The 24,994-nt window shown below is 38.1% G+C and overlaps 1 protein-coding gene across 2 annotated transcripts in view; it reads right to left on the reverse strand.

The window, feature by feature from the left end:
• Positions 1 to 24,994, reverse strand: part of atrx (ATRX chromatin remodeler) — a 62,672-nt gene that overhangs the window by 22,295 nt on the left and 15,383 nt on the right. For both annotated transcript variants that reach the window (XM_065249164.2, XM_065249163.2), the window contains 16 exons: positions 23,208 to 23,317; positions 23,063 to 23,130; positions 20,524 to 22,397; positions 18,268 to 18,334; positions 11,824 to 11,945; positions 11,570 to 11,743; positions 11,360 to 11,486; positions 10,999 to 11,098; positions 10,727 to 10,912; positions 10,508 to 10,649; positions 8,663 to 8,772; positions 8,422 to 8,568; positions 2,057 to 2,234; positions 1,611 to 1,748; positions 1,125 to 1,300; positions 897 to 1,014 (listed from right to left, as the gene is read on the reverse strand). In XM_065249164.2, coding sequence (XP_065105236.2) covers positions 897 to 1,014; positions 1,125 to 1,300; positions 1,611 to 1,748; positions 2,057 to 2,234; positions 8,422 to 8,568; positions 8,663 to 8,772; positions 10,508 to 10,649; positions 10,727 to 10,912; positions 10,999 to 11,098; positions 11,360 to 11,486; positions 11,570 to 11,743; positions 11,824 to 11,945; positions 18,268 to 18,334; positions 20,524 to 22,397; positions 23,063 to 23,130; positions 23,208 to 23,317 — 3,837 coding nt within the window. The remainder of the gene's footprint in view (positions 1 to 896; positions 1,015 to 1,124; positions 1,301 to 1,610; positions 1,749 to 2,056; positions 2,235 to 8,421; positions 8,569 to 8,662; positions 8,773 to 10,507; positions 10,650 to 10,726; positions 10,913 to 10,998; positions 11,099 to 11,359; positions 11,487 to 11,569; positions 11,744 to 11,823; positions 11,946 to 18,267; positions 18,335 to 20,523; positions 22,398 to 23,062; positions 23,131 to 23,207; positions 23,318 to 24,994) is intronic.

The following is a 24,994-nucleotide window of genomic DNA, read 5'->3' on the forward strand; positions in this document are numbered from 1 at the left end:
GTGAAAAGGGCTGTAATCCTGTTATTGGGCTTTATGTTGATGACTAGGGCTTCACGATTCTGGAAAAAATCTTTCAAATGAAGATCACAATTATCCGACGATTCTGAATCCCAACTGAACAAAATAATCATTTACGACAGGTTCTGACAAAAAAAATGAATAGCAGCAATCCCTTTAAAAATGTTTAATAAGTTTGAATTATTTGTATAAATCTGACAATCTGATTTAGTACTGGGTGAAAGAAGGTGTTTGCCCCTGTATATAATGCAGAAAGAAACAATAATGAGTGTGGTTGAAAAGAGCTGTTTAAAAACTTAAACAATTCAGGGTTTCCCAAACTTCTTCAATCCAGGACCCACTTAGACAGGTATAATCCATCTCAAGAGTAGTTTGCAACACACGTAGATTGTATGAATGCACCACTTGCGCAACACGCAAAGCATGTTTTTGTGTTTTTGCATCCGTGAAAACAAAACACAATGAACGTGTCAATTCAAGCTTCATCCGCACCGCTTGTGCATCCATGAAAGCAAAGCACAATAAACGTGACCTTCTTTCGGTGTTAAAACAAGTGAACAATTAAACAATTGTAATTTGAACACACAGTTTAAAAATTCCCCTTTACATTGACGATGGCTCTCCCTGACAGTGGTGGCTTTCGAAGGTTTAATAGACAGACCAAATGTTATAATTTAGGAATGAGACTATGTGTGTGTGTTTGTACTGAGATTGTGATCTTTTATCGATTAATTGTGCAGCTCTATTGCTGGCCTTTCACCAGCTGAACAGAACTTCATTTCACAAGTGCTCTTAATTCTTACATTTTGAAGATTAAATTAGAATTTTTTTAAATGGAAGCGTGAACTGAGGAAAAAAAATAAAGAGGATATTCGTACTTGTAAAGTGCTCCAGGTAGTATCGATACAGCTTGCACTGAATAGGTGTTAACCGTACCGCCAACACGTACTCATGTTTTGGTGGCAGAAATTTTGTAAGTGCTGTATAGTCCCTTCTCTGTGGACAAAAAACAAAATTACATCTCAAATGTGAAAAATGTGACATCACTAGGCACTAAATAGATATACTGTATAATATAGTGTGATATTTCAGTTCATTTGGCTCACCTGTACACATCCTGCCAGCATCTCATAGAGGATGTGAGCCCGTTTTTTCATCACACGGACATCAGTGGGGGTGGAGTCGGCACACTGACCGTTCTGGATGGGGTTAATGAATCGGTTTCTAAACTCTTTCACTGAACCCAGCAGGTTCTCCTTGATGAAGGTCACCATGCAGTGATCTAAGACAGAAAGCAAAACCTTTACTAACATACCTGAAGGTATTTCTTGAGATTTATAATCGTGAGGCATTAGCCCTGAAAGAAGCACACATACAGCTATTGGCTGGTATACATCCTGATATAATAGTTTATACTGATGACCAAAAGCGAGTCAAGACTAAGAATTGCTTTAAAACATTTTTACAACCCTTACACAGATAGTTTTACAGTTGATCTTGACTTGTGTCTTGCCTTAAATTCCTACAGGTTTTATTTTCAAACATATTATGGATGTTTTGTTGAGGTAGTGATGATGTAATGAGTCACTCACACTCGATGAGGTTGTTCTGCAGCGGAGTTCCTGTCAGCACCACCCGACGTCGAGTCCTGATGGAGTTCATGGCTTTAGAAACAGCAGATGCTTCATTCTTTAAAATGTGACCCTCATCACAGATTACAAAATCTGGACCTGTGAATCAAAACATTACCATCACCTGCTGGCATACAGATTTCTCACATTTTCAGGCCACTTCATTTTCATAATTCCACCAGTTATGTGTGACCAATGGATGAAAAGTACATTTTACAGAGGTTGCATTCAGAAAGAGCAATTTCTAGCCTTATTTTTATGAAAACCTCAATTTCCATCAAAATTGACATTTATCCTTTATTTTGGCTGTAACTCAAAATTAGACCGTGCACATTACCCCTCATTTTGCCAGCATGGGTCACATATAACCAGACGACCAGAGAAAACCTCTAATGCAGTCACTTTACCTGGATCAACTAAAGTTTTCTGAAAGGTTTCTTTCAGTTTCTTGCTCTTGATGTTTCGGCCCTGCGTAAGGTTGCGGTACATCTCATAACCGATGATCATGACACCACCGTCCTCCTGCCAGCGCTGTAAAGCGTATGCTCTCTCCTGAGGTCTTTTCACTGTGGCCAGCTCAGTCACCTGAAACACAAAACACACAAACATGACAGCACATCCACATCAATAATCTCAACACGCACACACACACGCGCACACACACACACACACGTGATGAAACGTATCATCAATTCTTGAAAATGACACCATTGTTCTAGTAGTGACTGAGCCAGATCAGTCAGACAATAACTACTTATATTTTATAAATATAACCACAAGACCCTCAACCAACCAGCAGGCCAGGGACCAGGGATCTCTAACACTACCCCCAAACTGCCTTTAACACTCAGACGCAGAACCAGGCCTCTTGTCACTATGGCAACACATCAAGATTAAAGTTTTACGACCACAAAAGAATGTGAGAGATTTTGAGACAGACAGAGAAACTTTCTATTTAGTCATGCATGTCTTCACTTATAAATGTATTTTTGGAAATGTCTTAATCAAATATTTCTAATCTCATCATGGATTATGTTCTTAGTGTTTAAATGAATGTTTAGTATTACTTAATCCAGATCATATCTAGAACATAGGTTTGGTATGTATGTGTTCCATTTTTTATTTCTGAATGATAATATTATGATATGCATATTAATATTATAAACTCTTTAACACTTCCACCTCAACATTAAATTGCATTCCATAGGCATAACAGCATGTTGGAAGACAAAGACAGTTAACTTTCCCTCTAAAAGTATGACCTCTGATTGGATCAGACACATCTTTAAGGTGTGACCTCTGCCTAAAACACATTTACGGGTTCTTATCTGAGTTTCGTGTGTGGGGCACACACATCTCTTAAGTTTTTCTTTCAGGATACATTTGAATCCTTTCAGTACTCTCATCAGGATGAGGATGTGAAACTAGATGTTTCCAGCGTACCTCTTAGTTTGTGCCAGGGCTAGGTCTTGTCTTTTAATTTACCAGGATCATCTGCATCAAGTTGGGTTTTCTCTCACATCAATCCTTTCAGCCAAGATCAACTGAAGCCTCATCAAACTACATCAGGAGACTTTTAATGGGCATGACATGCAAGTATCATACTTAGTCTTATTTACTGATGCATCATTATATTCTTTTAACTAAATTGCATTCGCATTAAGTAATTGATGGTTTGTTTAAGGCTTTGATCGGCTGAATTACAAATACTGCAATAACTTCATGCTTTATTCTTTTATCTAGTTAAAACTTTACCTTCTTCCAATGCTAAACTGTATGTGTGCGTGTTTTTATGTTTAAAGTAGTACCATATTTTCCGGACTATAAGCAGCGTTTTTTTTTTTTTCATAATTTGGCTGCTGCTGCAGTTAATTTAGCTTATTCAACCTTCCAGGTAAGTTCTGTATTCTATGGTTTATTGTTTAAATAACTGATAATATTACTTTAACGTACAGACATCTATTCAGTCTGCTGTTCTGTCTGCTATTGTTTAGTTGAATAACTTGTCTTTCCAGATTAAATGTCTGTTAGAAATAATTTTCTAAATAAACGCAATGTATAGTCCACTGCGACTTATATATGTTATTTCATCTTAATGACGCATTTTTTAATAATGCGACTTACAGTCTGGAGAATAGGGTATGTGTTTAGGTTCATATATATCACACATGATGTTGTTTGTAGTTCATGCTCATAATCTGGAGTCACTAATCATTAAAGATGTCGCTACCTGCTCTTAAAGCTGATGAATCAGTTTTAGGATATTCATCTCCTTAGCCAAGAGAGCTATATCCTAATATGGTGTCTGACTAAAGATTTGTTGGACGAGTGTTGGCCAGACACCTAAGAACTTTATTTGATCCACAAACTTACAATTGATCACAATCCATTGTAAGTACCTTACTTTTGAGTTTATGTTTGTTTCCCTTTATTGGGATGGTGGAGAATGTTTTAACTTATTAATAATTAATATAATTAATGGTTAATTATCATAAGCACCTCCTTTAAATTCACTACATTCTCAATGTGAGTGATGTCTGACAGATCTGCCCAACAGTACACTGGACATCAGGGTGCACATGAGGGCATCTCACAACCGTCCATTATGACATCTGCTTCATTTGTCTAGGTTACACCAAGCAGCAGATCTTGTTTGGGCACATCAGCAAAAACTATGAGAAAGCATTTTCTAACATCTTAAATGTATTTACTCTACGATCAAAACAGATTTGAAAAACATTTCTGGCTTGCGACTGGCCAGCTGAGAACCACACCTTATAAAATTGGTAAATGTTTCTTTGATTAAAAACAGGACTTCTCTTGTAGGGTTGTGTCCGATCTGACAGTGGGCCTTCATGATGATAGTTGGCATGTTTGCCCATTATAGTTTTAAACTATTTTTATGCTAATATTATAGGTTTACATTAACTTGTGATACCAACACACATTGGGTGCTTTTTCTTGCATGAGAGAGCTTGTAATGCGCGGGGTATGGACTGCTGTAATGGAGACGACGCAGGGGTGAGTGTGTTTTTCCCACTCCCTGAAATGGAAGTAATGTCAAAGCACATGGGCATCAATGATGCGCTCAAACTAATAACATCAGTGGTCATAACCGAGTAAAAAATTTAGCAAACTATTACCGGACAAAAATCTGAGAGAATAGCAAAAACATTAAAATATATTTCCTTCCTAAGATAGGCCACCGCTTTAATTTTTGATCAAAGAAGAAGATGCAGACGTGTCATCCAAGCATTAATGGGAAAGAAAGCCCCTTATATTTGGGAGTGGCCATGTATAAGGTGTTTCTGTGAGGATGTGTGTAAATAATGTCACTACTTTAAAGAATAATCATGTGACCTGTAAAACTAAAACTACTTTGGGATCTACCATAAAACTTCAAATAATAGCCGAGTCCCAAATAGAGGCCTGTCTCTTTTAGACGCCTGGTGTGACGACAGGTTTGGGTAAATAAACGCCTGTCTCAAATAAAGGGCTGGTGTGTTTTTTTGTTTCAGGTTGTATTTAATCTTCTAAAACCCGTCAGATCGTCTGTTTAAGACAGTTCTATGGTGCAGATTGAACACGCTAAAGTTTTTTTTGCTTACCGGTAGATGTCACGTGACAGACGCAGTCGTTCCGTTACTCATCACTATGACAACACAACAAGCTTCGTCACCAGGATTGAGGTGATGATGACAGTAGCGAAGTGGCAGTCGGGAGAGTCGGGACTTTTCCCGGCGGGCCGGTAGTGTTTTGAGGCCGCTGATAATAGCCGGGCTTTCAGTCTTTTGTCATGCATGCACTCCCGCCACACATTGTATTTCTCGCGCGGAAACACTATTTATCATATTTAATATGCTGCAGCGCCCCAAAATGTATCTGGCCGCACTGCTCTCTCTCTCTCTATCAAGCCCGTCTTCCCTAGAGTTCTAGTCGAGCGAGCCAATACAAAAAAAAGAGAAAGAGGCTACACAATAGCCAATCAGAAAATAGCACTGTTGTATCTGGGTAAGATTTCACGCAACAACCAATAAAAAAACATATCCTTGTTTGCTTTACTTATACTGCCAATAATTTAAGACTGTTGTTACACGAACTAATTTGTTAAACACATTCAAATTAAAAATAAAACGTAATATGTGGTAACATCCTGCTGTCATGCTGGAACAATTAAATTAAAAGCCTGTCTCTTATACAGAGTTGGGTATAACGCGTTACTGTGTAACGCATTACTGTACTCTAATTACTTTTCCTGATAACGCAGTAACGTAACGCTTTACATTTTAAATGTATGTAATTTGATTACAGTTACCAATGACAACAAAATTACGTTACTAGCGTTACAAATTAAGTGTTGAAAAATTAATTAAAATGTATTTTAAAATGACGTTTTGCCATTGCACGGCAACGTCTGCGAGCATGCGCGCAGCGTCAGTTAACGAGCATATGCTCACTCGTCTGAGACGCAAGCAAATGGATGCTATGTGAGCGGTGGTTGATCCTTCAAGTGTAATACAGACAATACATGTCCAAAACCTTGGCATTTCAGAGTGGGCTTTGCGCGATGACAACTGGTCTGCTAGAAGCCGTCGTACAGGTGTGTTTTTAAATCACTAATGTTTTATTTGTTAACATTATTTAACTATGTTATTTTATCATGAGCTCAATGCGTGCACTGCATTAAGTAATCATATGTTTATTTAAACAATTACCAAAACAACTTTTAATTGTTATATTTAACGAACTAACATGAATATTACCATTCTTTAACTTGACCAAAAAGCCCTCGCGAATGCGACGACGTGTTAAAACTATAGTTTCTGTCTCCGCGACCGCGAATGAATGTAGATAGTTTAGCATTCAAGAGAAATGCACAGACACTCGTTTAACTAAACTGCTGGCTTTATTTTAACAGAGCACCCGTAGGACGATGCTCACGCACATCCAGTCGCGCGCCCGCGCCAGAGCGTGCACAACATCATAGCCCAAAACAAAAACAAAAAAACCCTCCCCTCGTTGCACTAACCAATCACATTTCAGGGAATACATGGCAAAGAGAACAGAAACTCAGCGTTAACCCTTACAGAACAGAGTTGTAATAAACATCCAAGAACATCATTTTAAACACTGCTACAATAGATAGATAGATTAGATAGATAGATAGATAGATAGATAGATAGATAGATAGATAGATAGATAGATAGATAGATAGATAGATAGATAGATAGATAGATAGATAGATAGATAGATAGATAGATAGATAGATAGATAGATAGATAGATAGATGTTAATGAATGTAGAATGTTTAATGAGAAATGTTAAACATCTGTAACTTATAAAAGCTACAAATATTTCTGGATCACTATATGACCAGTAATTTTAGGAGGGGGAAAATCACACCAAAAATAGCTTTAAGCATTCAAATATGCACTGTAATCATTACTGTTTTCAAATGTTACAAGAAACATTTTCACATTAACACTGCGTTTGGGTTTATCTGTCCTTGTTTCTGACAGTTTCACTTTGTAGTTTTTTACATTTGATGTTGTCAAAGTAACTTAAAAGTAAAGTAATTAGTAATTAGATTACTTTTTGCATGTAGTAATCAGTAATGTAATCAAATTACAATTTTAAAGTAGTAATTAGTAATTTGTAGTGGATTACTTCTTTTGAGTAACTTACCCAACACTGCTCTTATAGACGCCTGTCTCTTTTAGACGCCTGGTGTGATGATAGGTTTGGGAAAATAAAAGCCCGGGCTATTATTTGAAGTTTTACGGGTATTCCTTTTTTGAATTGCCTGAAAATATAACTTAACTTCTATATATCACATAAATGTTTTATGCTCGAGTTGTTGCAAATTTAACGCGTTTCCATTGGCCGTATATTTAATTCACAATTTCAAATTGCACAATTAAAGGTTAAAGGAAATTAAACTGACTCATTTAGAAAGGTACATGAACGTGCATACGACCAGGAACCCTCATTGGCAAACGATCACCCACATGTATACATCATCAACCCCATGTGGTAGTCAGAAACGTCCCCAGCACTGATGATTGACAGTGTGAACTTCAGTGGCCTGTTGCAAGAAGCTGGTTTCAGTGGTTACCTCTGTAAGTTTGAGCAAACTCTGGTTTTGGGGCTCAAGCAGGTGGGTTGGTTTAAGCTACATGGCTAACCTGCTATGGAGCAGTTTTTAAAAATAAAATTATATATTAAGTCTTTTTTTAATTATACAAATTTTATATTTTATCTTTGACTTCAATATCTTCAACTTATTATACCTGTACTGTATTGCTCCTGTATTATTTTTTACAAATCTTTATTTTATTTGATTTTATATTAACCGTTTTATATTAATTAGATGAAAAATGTTGGAGTTATGAATTTTCAGTCAGTTTCTCCTCATTGTGAGACTGTAAGCATGCATTGTAAACCCTTAATCAATCTTAATTAAAAGCTTCTTTATATCCAAGTACATGATGAATAATCATCATCAGCGTCATGAAAATTTTAACCAGAATTAAACCAGGTTGGATTTGTGGGGTTTTGTACATTTTTTAAGTTACTCTGCAGCTGATGCAGTAAGAAACATAGACATTAAGAATATTTAAGAGAAGTTTATAAGGATTATAAAAGAACTATATAATGTATCCAAACAAAGTGACATACCGTGCATTTCACGATTGCCGACGCAACGCTTTTGACCAATAACACAAGAAGAAAAATTGAATGATCTATGCATGATACAAAACCAAATCTCTACCTCTAAACTCTCTTCATCTGTCAGGCCTTCCTGCCACTTAGAAAACTCATTGAGCCAGTTGAGCACGGTGTTGAGAGGACAGACCACCAGAGCCGTGGAGAAGTTCAGCTTCTCGCACAGCATAATCGTATGGAGAAACGTCACCACCTGCAGGACGTCAAGAGAACAGCACTGGAGTCAGGTAACTACAAAATCATTTGTAACCGTTTATAATAAACATCAGCTGGTTTAAAGTGATCACCTGCAGGGTTTTGCCAAGCCCCATGCAATGAGCCAGAATACAGCCGGAGCCGGAAGACTTCTCGATCTTCCTGACAGACTCGCAGCAGCAGTCCCACATAAACTGAACACCTGTACACACAGACACACACACAACAAGACATCATTCAGTTTCTTTCATCTGTACCTGGTTTAAAGCATTACTAAGACCTGCAATTATTAAATGTACAAGGGATTAATCACAAGAAGAGATCCACCGATTGCAATTTTCTTGGCTGATTCAGATTTCCGACTTTTTTGTAGGTGTGACCTGCTGATTCTGATTTTCTTTCTGAGAACTATAATTGACAGTATATAGGCTACAAACCAAAATTAACTTTTAGTTAATAAAAAAAACTTAATTTTCATCATAAAAGAAACTGCATTTAATTACAGGATAAGGGCTGGGTGTTGTTTAAAATCTTTCGATCCAGTGACAATTTCGATACCTCAGTTTTGATACGGTTCCTAACGGTACTTTTTTCGAATCGATACCATATGTTTTAAAATCCATTTAAACATTAACAAAAACACACACATTTTATTTTTAACCTTAATTAAAACAAATTCTGGTAACACTTCTCACTCAGGGTAACATTATTAATAAAAGTGGTTGTCCTGGATAGGGGTGCGCCAGCAGACACACTTATCAGTTTTTTAATGAAAATAAGGAAACAAAAATAAAGAAATTAACACTGCTTTATTTTATGAAATGTAAAATGGTATTTAGCTTGGACTAACAGTATTTGTGGGTTCATTATAGCTGCAACTTTGACAAAAAGTTAAAATATTTAAATGGGTGACTGAGTTGGGAAGATTTGTATGCATGTGTGTTTTTTTGTAAACAATACTCAACTTCATACTTATCAAAATATTAAATACATTTGGGATTTTAAAAATGAGTAGAAAATGCATTCAATGTCATTTCATTCAAGTGAAATTAGCAAACCAGTTAAATGGAATTTTAGTTTGTTTTAAATAACGAGTCAAGCTTGTAAGCAGTGTTGGGCTGCGTGTGTGCGTCAAGTTTAAACCATAGACTGTAAAAAATAGGTTTAAACCCATCTTCCATTTTGGGAGATGAGGGCATGAAGGCTTTGTGATGCGGAGAGACAGGCGCGAGTTTTTCATAAGCATTGAGAGACACAAGCTGCACTCGTGGTTCAAGTTTAACCACCTTGTCGAGACTTGTTGTGGGAGACGCGCGCGCAAAGTCTTGCAATGCGGAACCAGGTGCCAGTAAAACAAGCAGACACAGGCTGCGCACGTGCTTTAAATTGAAACCCTTCGTCCATTTAGGAGAAGCGCCGTTTTAGAAAAGATAAATAATTTAGTTATTTTTAGTATCTGAATTTTGATTTCAATTTCAATTGGCCGGTCGATCAGTGCATCTCTAATCACAATGTGAATTCCTACTCACGACACTTAACTTTCACAATCTCATGCATTTCTGAGTGAGTTTATTCAATGAGAATAACAAAAAAATTGGTAAATGTTAAGTTATGAATTAGCATGAACATTTTGTAACAAGAAACTAGGGTCAGTTTTGATCTCGTTGAATTTAAACCCTGATTTACTCTAGCTTTACATTAGGGGTCACCAATCCTGCCCCTGGAGGGCCGGTGTCTCTGCAGAGTTTAGTTCCAACCCTAATCAAGAACACCTGAAGTAGATAATTAAGGTGCTTCAGGTGTGTTTAATTAGGGTTGGGCTAAACCCTAATTGGTGAACCCTGCTTTACATGGTCAGCATTTCTAAAGCAAAATAAATCTAGAGAATTGTCACATTACTGCGTAAAGAAAATCCAGTCATGTGTGCATTGGCTCACCATCCACTTGATGGGGTTTGAGTTTGGTCACCAAGTTCCTGTGAACCTGCACCAGTGGCTCCTTGGTCTCCTCATCTTCATCCAATACCAGCTTCGTGGTGATTGGACACGCGACCTGTGACGACTCTTCCAACACAATGGTCTAAAAACAAGCAGAGTATCAGCCGTGAGTTTCAGATACAGCAGATCAGTTAGAATAACCTGAAAATGTTAACCAACCTCTCTGAGTTTCTCTCTTAACCGTTCCCTCTCAGCGATACGTTTCCTTCTCTCCTCCTCCTCCTTCAGGGCATCTCTGGTCTCAGTCCGCAGGTGGTCATCTTTAAGGATTTTGCGGATCTTCTTGCGACCTTTAGGCGTTCCTTTATCATCGCCCTCCCCATCTTCATCATCGTCTCCTCCGCTCTGCACAACAAGAAAGCAGAAGGTCAGAAGACAGCAACAGCTTCTGAAATCGTTTTGCTGATGAAGATGAGCGTCATACACAGTACCTTCTCATCTGAGGATGAGTCTTGAACCTTAATTCGTCTGCGTTTTTTCTTTTCTTTCTTGTAACTTCTCTCTTTGTCCTTGCTGGATGCTTTGGATGATCTAAAAGCATTGTTATAATATAACAGAGATCAATGTATTTATTGGCCAGGCATGAATCAAAATGAAATACTTATTTATACATAATCGCATCACTAAATAAAGTGTTGTGGTAAGAAATGGGCAACATGGAAACTGAAAACGATACAGGCCTCACTTGAACCTTCATCTTTGGTGGTATCAAAGCACCAGCGTTTCAAAAGCACACGCGCCAGTTCTGACAAAGCGTTCTCTAAATATATCTAAACAAAATAAACTTCTCACCGTGTTTTGCGTTTGTTGCTCTTCTCTCCATCCTCATCTGTACTCACAGCTTCACTGAGCGCTGACCCATCACTGGAGGCTGAGTCTGACCGCTCAAAGTCAGAATCTGCAGAATCATCGCTGCCAACTACACAACGAGAGCATTATAATACACATCAACACAGTCTGTGGAGTCACATGACATGCGTTTCGTTCAGAGCCGACACTGACCTTTACGCCTACTTTTCTTCTTGGTTTCCTTATTGGATTTGACAGTCGTCTCATCATCAGAGTCACCCTCGCTTAAAGTGACCTTCTTACGCAACAAATGGTGACGCTTTCCACGCTTCTTCACTTCAACATCTGAGCCGGAGTCTGATGTTTCCTCCTCTTCCTCATCTTTTTCTGTAGACAACATAAGATAAATGTCGAGAACATAATCCCTTTTCAGATAAATTGTTGAAAGTCTTCAGTTGTAAGATTACCATTTTTCTCTTTCTGTTTTTTTGATGCTTCTTCTTTGTCCAGATTGTCCTCGTCTGAGGAACTTTCAGCTCCAGATGAATAGTTGGCTTTGATCTGCGCCAGCAGCATTCTCTTGGCAATTCTTTTAGAGGAGACACAAACATGATTAGCTGCATTCATCCGGACTAGACAAAAAAAAAAAACAATCCTTATGGGGCGTACACACCAAAAGCGAATTCAACGAGAAGATTACATACCAAAGTCAATGCAAAGACGTAAATAGACAAAACGCAAATTGGGTGGTGCGATGGCAGCGAAAACGCAATATTCGTCTCAAACGCGTCTTCGCGCAAGTTGACACGAAGTTAAATCCTGTAAGTTAATCCTACAGCAAAGAGATTGTTTGGTGTGTACGCAGCATTACAATTTTAATTTCACCTTTAAACGGCCAATCCAAGAACTTTTGTTTGACAATTTTACAGCCACAGGTTACAACATTTGGCATAAAAAAATATTGCGGCAACAAAAGAAATCACTATCACTGCAACAAACAAACTACTCCTGTAAAGCTGCTGTAAAATAAAGTCAAGATACTCCAATATTTATTTTATGAATATTTAAAATGAATTACTAACACCACTGACAAAAAATATAACTTTTATCTGAAAGCAACACAAACACCTCAAACACAGTTCCACAAAGTTAAGCGCTAAAACCAATAATGCAACAGCCTAACCAGTCCCCAAATAAAAAGTTAATCATAACCATATACTGTACAATATCACTATACTGTTACAATATACTGGTATCCTTATCCTGATGAAATACCAGAGGTAACATTGATGTAACTCATGAAAAATTGTTTAAATGGAGGCATTCACTGATGCATAACCATTTCTTCATTTACATCTGGTCTCTAGTATACTCGTATGCATTAAAATACTTTAAAATACTTTAAAGCTGCAGTCCATAACTCTGGCCTCTCTATCGCCATCTCTGATTGAAATATAAAATTGCAGTTATTTGTGGAGTAATGTTTCTTTGCGTACGCTACTCTGTGGGGATAAATCTGATGTCAGAGCAGATTTGTCATTATACATCCACATGACAGAAGTAAATCCTAGTACATCCAAAAACGACCAATCTAAACCCATATTAGTTATCTATTTTCATCCATCCTCCTGGCAGATGTGCCACCAAGCCAGTGGGAAACACTGAAGTCAAGTAGTATACACTTTATTCCCAAAAGTTTTGGGCCACCCCTCAAAATCATTGATTTTGGGTGTTTCAATCACTTCCATGGCCTCAGGTGTATAAAATCAATGACCTAAGCATGAAGACAGCTTTTATAACCATTTGTGAAGAATGGGTCTAGCTACAGACTTCATGTGGCCTTCAGATTAGCTCAAGAACAGTGCGTAGAAAGCGTCATGGAATGGGTTTTAATGGCCGAGCAGCTGCATCCAAGCCTTAATTCACCAAGGTCAATGCAAAGTGTCAGATGCAGTGGTGTAAAGCACAGCACCAATGGACTCTAGAGCAGTGGAGACATGTTCTCTGGAGCGACGAATCTCGCTGCTCTGTCTCGCAATCCGATGGAGGGGTCTGGGTTTGGAGGTTGCAAGGAGAACGGTACTTGCCTGACTGCATTGTGCCAAGTGTAATGTTTGGTGGATGGGGGGATTATGGTGTGGGGTTGTTTTTGAGGTGTTGGGCTTGGCCCCTTAGTTCCAGTGAAAGGAACTCTTAATGCTTCATCATACAAAGACATTTTGGACAATTTCATGCTCCCAACTTCGTGGGAACAGTTTGGGGCCCCTTCCTGTTCCAACATGACTGTGCACCAGTGCACAAAGCAAGGTCCATAAAGACATAAATGAGCGAGTCCTGCACAGAGTCCTGACCTCAACCCAACATAACATCTTTGGGATGAATTAGAGAGAAGACTACGAGCGAGGCCAACATCAGTGTCTGACCTTACAAATGTGCTTTTAGAAGAATTGTCAAAAATTTCCATAAACACACTCCTAAACCTTGTAGAAAGTTTTCCAAGAAGAGTTGAAGCTGTTATAGCTACAAAGGGTGGGCCAACTCCATATTAAACCCTATGGATTAAGAAGGGAATGTCATTCAGGGTTATGTGCATATAAAGGCAAGTGTCCCAAAAATGTTGGTACTACAGTATCTGCAGCTTTTGTTCTGACTAAATTATAACGCAAGTGTTTTAACAGATGCCTTACAGGTAGTCTCTGCTCCAGTATTTAATCCCTTCAGATGTTGAAAAGCCCAGTTGATATTGACTCACAGTTTAAGCTTTCACTGTTTTAACAGATGATTCCCCAGATGTAAGAATGTAATAAACTGACAGATTTACATGACATTCCCCAGATGATCCTCTTTTAAATCTTAACAAATTAAATGCCACCATATATATGACAGGTTTAAGCTCTAACAAACTGTTTTTTAAACAAGCTACACACTCCTATCCAGTACACATACGGTGAAGCGCCTGACTCCATTTCTTTGTTTACGTACGTGACGTCTTCATGCAATGTTTTTCAAACTTTTTAAGGGAAAACCGACCAGACAGCTCAAATGATAAATTATTATTATTGCCCGGGGAGCAACTGGGGTTAAAGGTCACCTCACTCCCAGTTTAGAGCACCAGCAACTTTCTCGCTGTGTGTCACACGTCTCTTTCACTGAGGCCGTTAGGAGGCCTTTATAATTCTAGTTGTCAAAAACAAAAGGGTACAGTCCACTGCAATAACTGACAAGACGTGACCTCCGCTGCTTCGCTCTCGCTCTGGTGTCGCATCCGAAAGTAGCTCATTATTTGCAAAAATATAAGCTTTTCTTAACTTTTGGACACGCCCACTTTGTCAACAAAAGTCACTGTCGCTTATGTCACCAAGCATCAATTGAAATGAATGAGATAATGTCGCTCTGCTACTGCTAGTTACTGACGGTCCGAACAGGGTGTCAGTTGCAACCTGCTGGCCTTAAGACTTGAACTCGCGACCTTTTGGTTAAGAAGACCGAATCTCTAACCATAAGGCCATGACTGTTTCCTTTAACATGACTGCTCCCTAGACACCTAACAATTCACATAAGGTTGACTTTTGATCAAGCATGTATTCACTGAGGATGATCTAAATAACATCACAGTGCAGATATGATGCATGTACTTTTATTGTGTAATGTAACCAGCTGCATTTATTATAATATTAGGTTATGTAAGATTAAACTGAAGTCATTGACTCCTATGATGGGATTATTCTTTGCTTGTGTTCAATATACAATTTATTTTCAGCTTGAGATTTTTTCAAGTAACATACTGATTTACTAATACATAAAACTGCAATAAAATAATTCAGAAATGCTTCTCATCTTGTTTTGTGTGTGTAGTCCATAAAACTAAATAAAATGAAATTAAAAATCATTACTAGAATGTCAAGGACAATAATTCTAATGTAATAAGTGTTTTCTCCTTTATATTTATTACATCTGATATGTCAAAAATAAATAAATAAATACCAAGGTCAGGTTTATTAATCGTGCAGTAAGTTGATAAAGTAATTATTGCGACAAGCCTAATTGCCGCGGGACCCAATAAAGATTCTTGCATCACAGGATTAAATTTCCAAATAAAAAATGGAAGCGGTCAGAACTTTGGACGGGAGTGGGTGGTTTGAAAATAAGTGGGGTTTCCCCTAAAAATCCTTTGACAGAACAGCGTAACACCATGCGTTCATTAATTCTAACTAAACACCTGTACAGACCGGTACTAAAACCATCGTCAGTCACATCATCAACTCTTTTTTTTTTTTTTTGGAAAGGATGTTAGAAATAGTTTGCCAAAAAAGGACTTAATTTATCAGTAGGCCACGAATCTGTTTTTCGCTTGTCACATGTTTTTTAGTGATATTTCCTATTTAATTTAAATCTTTCTCTTTCAGTTAGAGACATTTAAACTTTAGATTCTGAAAATGAGATCTAAATTTTGCGGGATCCGTCGGGTCGGGAAGAAAATAATTGTAAGCAGATAGCGGGTGAACACAGAGTGAATTGGTGTGGAATAGAACCTTGTGGGAGCGGACGAAAGTGGGACAAAAACAGTCCCGTGCAGACCTCTAGTTTCAGGCACATAACTGTCAAGTCTGGTTTTTACACAATGCATACGTGAACTGTGCATTTGCAGCACTCATTTTTTTGGTGCTGATTTTAACAAGTTACAGCATTTATACTGCACTGCATCACAGAAGTAGAGCTGAAGCTGCATTACTGCGATTGTTCCAGCGCTGAGTCTATGTGACCTCCATACATAATATCTATGGCTCGAACTACTGATACACTCATTCAACAGTGATGATGTGATTGGTTACATGTTTGTGAAGCCTGTGGAGGTGGGTCCTCCCCCAGAAAATTTTCATTGGAGTAGATCAGCGGTTCCCAACCTTCTGATTCGTAAAAAAATCCCACAGCACACTACTAAGCTTTAAAATTACAAACATTGCACATTGTAGTAATCGCATTTAATTTGAAACTTGAGAGCTTAAAGGTGCAAACAATTAGGGCTGCACAATAAATCGAAAAAGCATGCATATCTTCAGTAAAGCCGGTTCCTGGATTAGTAATAAATCGCCATCAGCTGCTCTCAGATCGAGCGGCATTTACTACACAGAGCCGTAGTTCACTGACAAGTGGGGAAATATCGCATTCATAATAGCGGATGAATCGCCTGTGATTATAAATGTGATAATTTCCTGCTTGTCAGTAAACTACGGCTCTGTGTAGTAAATGCCGCTCCATCTGAAAGCAGCTGATGGCGATTTACTACTAATAAAAAAATTGCGTGCAATGCGCTGAAATAATGTTAGACTGTTCTCTGAAATCTAAATAGAAGATATGTGGCTTTATTAAGTGCACAAATTATCCAGAGATGGTTTTACATGTCCATTTACAACCCTAGGATTTGCCCCCAGAATTAAAATGGTCAATTACCTTCTTTGTAAGGGTCATGAATAATAATGTTGAACTCTGCTCTGATTGGCTGTTTCACATTGAGGCTCATGTTAATAGTTCACAAAAGTAATCAGACCTTATGTTTGAGCCTGTATCAGACAAATATACAGATTTTGAGGAATAATACATTTTTATTATTGTACGTTTCTGAGTGGTAAGTTTGCGTTTTTAGTATTGACCTGCAAAACAAAACTGTAACGTCAATAGTACAACTTCAGCCTAGTACAACTACAGTTGGTGTCATGTTGAGATTGGCCTGTTTTTCAGCTGGCTTTAAAATGCACAACGTTTACATAAAAAGGTGGAAATAATCACATATGAGGCTCACAATATGTCATTACCATAGGTAATGGCATGAAAATAGGTAATGGAATGAAAATGGGTAATGGAATTTCGGGAATGAAAACTATTTGATGGAGAAAATACTCTGCATTGGTGTTGAATGATAAATTTGCCTGAATCATGGATTGTCTTTAAGCATATTAAAAACAGCATGTAGACCTATAAACAAAAATAATAAAACTTGAATTTCACTACAGGGGGACTTTAAACTTTGTCACTGGCATGTTCCAAATTAATTTCTTTTTTAAATTTCTACATGCATTTAAAAATGCATTAACCAAAGAACAAAAATTAACTGCAAATTTGAGCAGCAATAAACAGTCTGTGTAAATAAATTTCTTTAGTGTAAAGATGGATTTTATTGATGTTGATAACATGTTATCATGATTGAATGAACTGATTAAAGTGTTGGAAAGAGACAACACATGCATTAATAACACATCTAAATAAAGGTTAAAAACTATCCCTGGAAAACAAATCCAAAAAAAAAAGTCTGCAACAGCCTGAAGTTTAAGACTCATGTTGTTGCGTATGACATCTACATATATCCATCATGATGACAGACTGACTAGTTAAACAAAAAATAGTAAAAAAAGAAATGTCTTGTTCTTTCATTACAGAAAGAAAATGGACTCATTTGAAAAGCAGGCAGGTTTTGTGTCTTTTATTTTTGTAGCAATTTCTTTAATGAAAAGAAATCTCATGGCTGTCTGCTTTTTGTCCCAGGCAGGGACCTGAAACACAGGACAATAGGTTACACAAAAACCTTAATTCAGATAAAACCAACACCACCAGGTTCTGGTATGAGTTAGTTCAGACAGAGTATTTGAATAAAGCTGTGGTCATTAAACCATCAGCACCTCAAAGCTCAGGTCCACTGAAATCCATCAAAGCTCAGCCAACCATAACCATTAAAAGGCCCCATAAACCCTAAAAAGTATATTGAAACAGACTGTTCATGTGCCGGAGCAGAACACGGACAAGTCAAGTATACTCTGGCCTTTATTTAAAACTTAACCCGAAAAAGAGATTAAAGATACATAAATATCTACTTATTATCACACGTCAGAGCTGCAGACGGTCTTGTATGATCGTACCTATTCTCGGGATCATCATCATCATCCACCATCTGTGAGGATTCAGCCTTTAAATCACCTTCATCACCTTGACAAGAGCAAATAACAAAAGAAACGGTTAGAAAAACCATGAAACTCAAACACAAGGTTACAGTTCTCTAGTGATTTAACTTCATCTAATAGACTTACACTTCTTTAACCATTTACAGTACTATGAAGAAGCCACCACTAGCTTTGCTGTTTTAGCAAAGTTTTAATGACCATCCATTTTTTGAGATAAAAATAAAATTTTGATGTTGGGGTCTTTCCTGATGACACTGACAAATCTATAGACCGTTTCAGCAGTAACAATATAAACAAGCGGCTGTCACGGTCCGCACGTAACTTCCGGTAAACTCCGCTAAGAATAAATAACAACAAAGTTCTTTAAACGTAGTTTATTTATATAACAAGCAAAAAAACAACACATAGATTACCTAGGAAACCAAAACATTTGTTAATTTTGATGAGGCATTCGTTCAAGAGATCAGTTTAGTAACTAGTCAGACCATTAAAAAAACGAAACCGGAAGTAAGGTTCGGATCCAGACGTGTATCACGTGCGTCCAATGAAACCGTCTATAGGCAATCTTAGACAATGACTGACACCTCTGTAATGTTTTATTTTGATATGCTTTTTTAATATGACAGAGATTAGAGAATAATGTCTGTGGGTTCATTTGACACAAGCTGTGGTACTGACACTGGCTGCTTCCGAAATCTCTAAATTGCTGCAATGTTAGGTTTACATCCTGTCTCCTGGGATACCTTCATCGTCTTGTTCCACAATTGTATGCGTGGGTGTGCGAGGCGAATGTGATTGGTTGAGCCTGGTTGAGTTTGAAAAAATAAAATCGTGGCCTATCAGATCTTTTAATTGCATTTTTTTGCAATTTTAGCAAGAAATATGTATTGTAGTTTTCAAATATGGAATACGTTATCATGAATGCGCACTCTGTGTAATTTTTAAACAGAATTCTGTTACGGTGCCTATGAAGGCTGTCCGAATGAGTTTCCCGGAGCTGCCTTCATGCCGCCGAAGTATTTTGCCTCACGAGGCAGCGAGGCAACAAATCAGCTGCCCCGACAGTTTGATCAGCACCTGATGTGAAGCGGTTGTCTTGTATCACACTAAAGGGGTTAATTTCGCAATCACAACCTGCTGCCTATACATTATCCCACTTATTACATGGCTTTTTAAGTAGTAAGGTAGGACATTGAATATTGAGTTGAAATATTTTATTTGCTCATTTAATAAGTCAGTAAGGAAAACACTCATCTAAACTATGGCATAACACAAATGTAACTGTGGGAATGATGACTAAAAGAATCCAAAATAAATCAAAACTGTGTTATATTTATCATCTGAAGTGAAGTCACCATTTGTCTAGAAATTGCAAAACCATACTCATGTCATGTTATCAAATAGCTTCTTCACCTAAGGAGTTTCCAGGCTCTTATTGGCTACTTTTTCTAAATGTAGCTTTCTAAGAACAGAAATGAATCTGTTTGCACAGGTATATTTTTGTCTACAAATTTCAAGCATTTAACCATATTCCTTCAGATTAAAGCGTAACTACACCCCTGATCAGAGCCTGACTCCACCCACTGCAATATTTGAAAAATGCAAGAAAAGTGGGCAGATCCCAACGGAGATAGAGGGGATGAACTAAGTGTGTAATGACATCGTAACAAGGGCGTGGTGAGCTTGAACCTGCTTACGTCACGAGTCATTTCTTGGACCCAACATCCAATAGGAAAATTCAACTGCAGTAGCCACCGTTCAACCTCAAGAGGGCAGCACTCAGACGTTTTTACACCATATATTGTAGTATTGAAACACTTTATATCCAAATGTCAAAAAACTTACTAAAATCAATGAACAGCACTAATAAAGCGTCATTCTTACAGATCATTAACTAAAAAAAGTTGGTTTGGGGTTTAGTTACTCTTTAAACAATCTTTAAGATCATTGAAAACTTCAATCAAGTGTTTCAAATTTTTGACAGGTAGTGTATAACATTTGTAAGTTTGGATTTTGTCAAAGCTGTGGTGCTAACAGAAATGCTCATAAAAGAGGTTCAGAGTTATGTTCTTGTTAGTGGCTCAAAAAAATCAATGCAAACATTCAATACTTTTATATATGCTGTTATCAGAATGAAATAAGCGTTCAAAGACACTACTGACTTGATCTACAGACAAAAATCTTAAATGTATTTTAAGTCATTTGTAGACTGACCTGATGACTGATGAAAACCATCAATGTCGACCATAGCAGAGTCGATTATTGGTTTAATCTTCTGCTGATCACTGTCCTCTCCAGAGTTTGAAGCCGGTTCTCCTTCATCATCATCACTGGAGGACGAATCTTGTTTCGAATCAGCCTTCCCTCTCTGTGACCTGCGTAGGCGCTCAAATGACCTTTTAGGGCCTTTCTTGCCCTCTTTACCAGACTCATTTTTTTCCTTCTTGCCACTTTTAGTTGTTTTTTTCTCACTCCCAAGCTTGCTCAGGCTCTTCATCTGCTTCTCAAGATCCGAGTTGTGGTTGGATGAGTCTGACTCATTCCCCTTCTTTTTTTTGCCATTTCGTTTCTTTGTTTTCGAGGTCCCATCGCTCGCTTCTGAGTCTGCCGAGCCCTGGAGAAGTTTTCGCTTCACAGATTTTTCATTCGAGCGGGAAGAAGACCTCTTCTTCCTGCTACCTTTACCAGGAGCACAATCACCGTTTTCTGCGTCGCTCTCATCCGAGCTGGCCTTTAAAGCAGCGGTCTGCAAGACCTCTGGGACTTCATCTGAGTCTGAATCACATCTCTCCTTGACCGCATCGGACTTTTCATCTTTTGGAATTGACTTTGTTTTACTTTTGCTCTTTGCCTCTGGCGACTTGCGCAATGGTGTGGTCTTCATTCTGGGCGAGCGTCTGCTGTCCGCAGCCTCCTCTGGTGATATGTTACCATCTACATCTTTTGAAAGTGACGCGTCTTTGCTTTTATCTCGTTTTATGGTTATTTTAAGAGGAACAGGGGTCAGTTTGACTACAAGCTTTTTACCTAGTTTTGCGAGACCTTTAGAAGAGTCCATAAACCCAGCGCTGGATGTCAACTTAGCGTCACCAGATTCAGAGTTGTTTTCATCCTCTTTCTTTACAGCGAGACTCTCGACCATCTCAAAGAGTTCCTCTGGAACAGAGGGTGGTACAGACACAATGTCTTTATCAAGAGAGGTTTCACCAGACAGCGCGGATTCATTCTCACACTCAGGAGCGTCAGCAATCGCCCCGTGATCTTTGGCTTCATCTTCTCCAGACTGATCCTGAGCTTTTTCCGGCGAGACAGGAAGAGTCTCCATTTCAACATCGTTTGAATCACTTTCCATTTGGTTATCTTCTTCCATCTGAGGATTATGATCTGTGGTGGTGGGATCCAAACCATCTTCCTCGACACCGTGATGCTCGGTCAAGTGCGAGTTTTCGACTGTTTTACCTGCGCTCTGACTCTCAGGTGGTCTGTGCTCCTCTCCGTTTTGAATTTTAAGACCTCTCGATTCAAATTCTTTGTCCAGCGACTCATCCAAAGCAGAGTGAGCCTTTTTCAGATCAGCCAATACCGATTTAAAGGCTCTCAAGTGTCTGTAGCTTAACGCGTTCGCTTCGTGTCCCGTCGATGTGCTTTGGAGGAAATGTACGAAAGTACGATTCAAACCATTTGTGGTCTCGATAAGTTTCTTGGTCTTTTTGACTAGTTCCTTAGGAACGCTCATCGTTTTACAAGTAAAGGCCAATGTGCCGCCTCCATCGGACGAATGATCCTGTCCGTTAACGGACGCTTTTTCTCGCTTGCCATGCTTGAGTTTGCGATCTTCACGTTTGGTCTTGTCACCACCATCTCCTTTGTTCTTTTTATATGCATGTTCCAGATTTAGCAAAACCGTCTCGCATGTTTTGACCAAGTCCTGCAGTGGTTCTGGGCTGCACACATAGCAGTGCCATTTGCTTTCTTCACTCATAATTTCAGACAACGCTTTCCGTCCAACATTCCGTAAAATGCATGTTTTGCAGAAGGCATTGCTACAGTAGTCGCAGCAAATCAGGTTACCTCCTTCCGCACACCACCTGAAAAATAGACATGTTACATCTTTCAAGTACTAGTACTAGTGTTTGTTTAATGCCAAATCAGTTCTTAAAATTACAACAAAGTAACAATGCTAGTCATTCACTTTAGTTAATCAGAATAAAAACAAATAAAAATCAATGTAATACATGAAACAAACCTCCCAATGTTTTAATTTAGAAATCAAAATACTACAGCAAATTAGTTTTATTGTGGTATTGAAATTGTTATTAACTCTTTTTCCACCAATAAAGAGTTATCTCCTATTTCTTATTATCCACTAGGTGGCGCTCTTTCCCAACTTATAAAACACTGGAGCATCCACTTATCCAAAACCAGTAAAAACTGTGTATGTTTTGATAATCACTCTGAATCTAATCTTTAAAAAAAACTTTGAAAACTTTAAAATTTGGTATTTTTGAATAAACCTACACAAATCTTTTATTTCTATATTGCATGTTTATTTAAAGAAGAACATTTTCTGGAGACATTAAACATTTGTGAAAATCATAAAAAATGCTGGCACTGGGGAAAAAAAACACTGAGGGGGGGGATCACATGGTGCTACTTTAATGAATGAACTAGATAACTGAAATAAGTGAATCGTGACAACCCTTTTTTATTCATAAATTTGGTCTGGTCACAAGTAAACAGAAAAAAAACTAACCTGCATTGCTCATCCATCCCATCTTCATCCTTGCTGATATCATCACTCATGTAGTACTTGAAACATGACTGTAAAAAGGCAAACGTTGTTAATGAAAGAAATACAGACACACAGCTGGCTGTCAGAAGTCAATGCAGGACCGTACCTTGCAGATAAGAACATGTAGGGCTGGATGCTGAAAGATTGCGTCCCTCTGAAAATGATTCACTTGCTGTCCACATGCTGTGCAGTTACAAATGTCCTGGAGTTGTTCCTCTGTGAGGAATCACATAATAATATACATGAAGAGAATATAACAAAGCCTTTCATCTGGTTGGTTTCCTCATGCTAAACAAATGCAAAGTGTCAAAAAAGCAGTTGGACGTGTTACAGAGTATTTCTGTGCCGAATGGACTTCGCCAGGGTTCATACAAGTTTCTGAAAGTTTCTTTTCAACCATAGGTACCCATTACGTATTAGACTTCTTTTATTGGAACTGAAAAAAGCACACCCACATGTCAATCAGCAGGAGATCGAGAACCGAGGACGCTAGAAGTTACAGGCATCACTTCACACGACAGCTTTGTTTTATATCAAGACTCAACAATGGCATTAATGAAAAAGTGTGTTTTTGGATGTAAGGAGAAATAAGCCAGACTTATGGAAACAATGGATATAGTTTGTTTATCCGGGGTAGGAGCAAGTTTTGCGTGTGTGTTTGTTTAACGCTGGATTTCTTTAAAAAGTCCCAACCGGGTCATGAGTCTTCTGCTTCTGTGTTATGTTGGAAATCGGCACATAAGTGCATATAATGTAAACGACACAAGCATGTAGTGAATCATAAGTTATCCAAAGATAGTGGGTTTGTGTGTGTTGCTAGATTGCAACTCGCCCTTTCCGTGGCACGCCCCAGTGGGGTCATGTGTCTTTTATAAATCTGATAAAAACTAAAGGACACATAACGCACACTACCCATTGAAAATTATTCAAAAAAGGCACCTGCAACTGCTATAAATGCATTCGGCTCCTTATGTGAGCTTTAACAAACGTGCACGTTCACAGGTGCCGATTTCTTTTTCCACCAGTGGGTGCTCGTCACACCGTCAAGCAATGCTTAGGTTACTTAGCAACGCAAGACACTCTGGACCGCCTTTGTTCTTTGAAAAGATGGAGGAAAGCAGCGCGGTTATGTTTTCCATGTGGTTTTAGAAGTGACATGTGAAGCAAATGTGAAGCAATTCCGCATAATGTGCTTGACCATTTTGGTGGGTGCTCGAGCCGAGCCTCAGAGTGCCCATGAGATATATATTAGGGCCGGGACTTTAACGCGTTAATTAAGATTAATTAATTACACAAAAAATAACGCGTTAAACATTTTAACGCATTTTAATCGCACTTATTAATAGAGTCATTCGTAAATGCTGCAGACCCTGTTTTAGTTCGAGAACTCCGGGGTTGTGATGCAGTGTAAATAAAAGTAGACGGAACCTAAACGAACAGCTGATTTTAACGTGACAACGCATCAATTTCAAAGTAAAAATGATTTATTCTGGTAAATGGAGGTTTGCAACGGAGGTTTTGCCCAATAAACATCTACCAACAAACTACAGATTATTTTAACATGTATCCTAATGTCTGTTATATGTTAATGTTTGAGTATTGTTGGGTTTAAATATTGTTGTAATGTTGTTTTGTTTCAATTTAATTAGTTTATTACGAGTTTAATTTAAGTTTTGTTTGCTACTTTAAAACGAATTTCGTTTCAAATAATTTGTCTCGTAATTATAAACAATGTTTTGTTGTTAGGTTTTGTGAATATAAATTAAAAAGAACATTAAAAGCAACACCGTGCATCTCATTGATGCATATGCTACCGAATGCCAAAACATGCAGTGAGTAGCCTATATCACTTACTTTTCAAAAAATCAGCCTGGCATTGCCCAGAAGTTAAAT

The sequence above is a fragment of the Paramisgurnus dabryanus genome, chromosome 16 (assembly GCF_030506205.2).
Source record: "Paramisgurnus dabryanus chromosome 16, PD_genome_1.1, whole genome shotgun sequence".
Taxonomy (NCBI): domain Eukaryota; kingdom Metazoa; phylum Chordata; class Actinopteri; order Cypriniformes; family Cobitidae; genus Paramisgurnus; species Paramisgurnus dabryanus.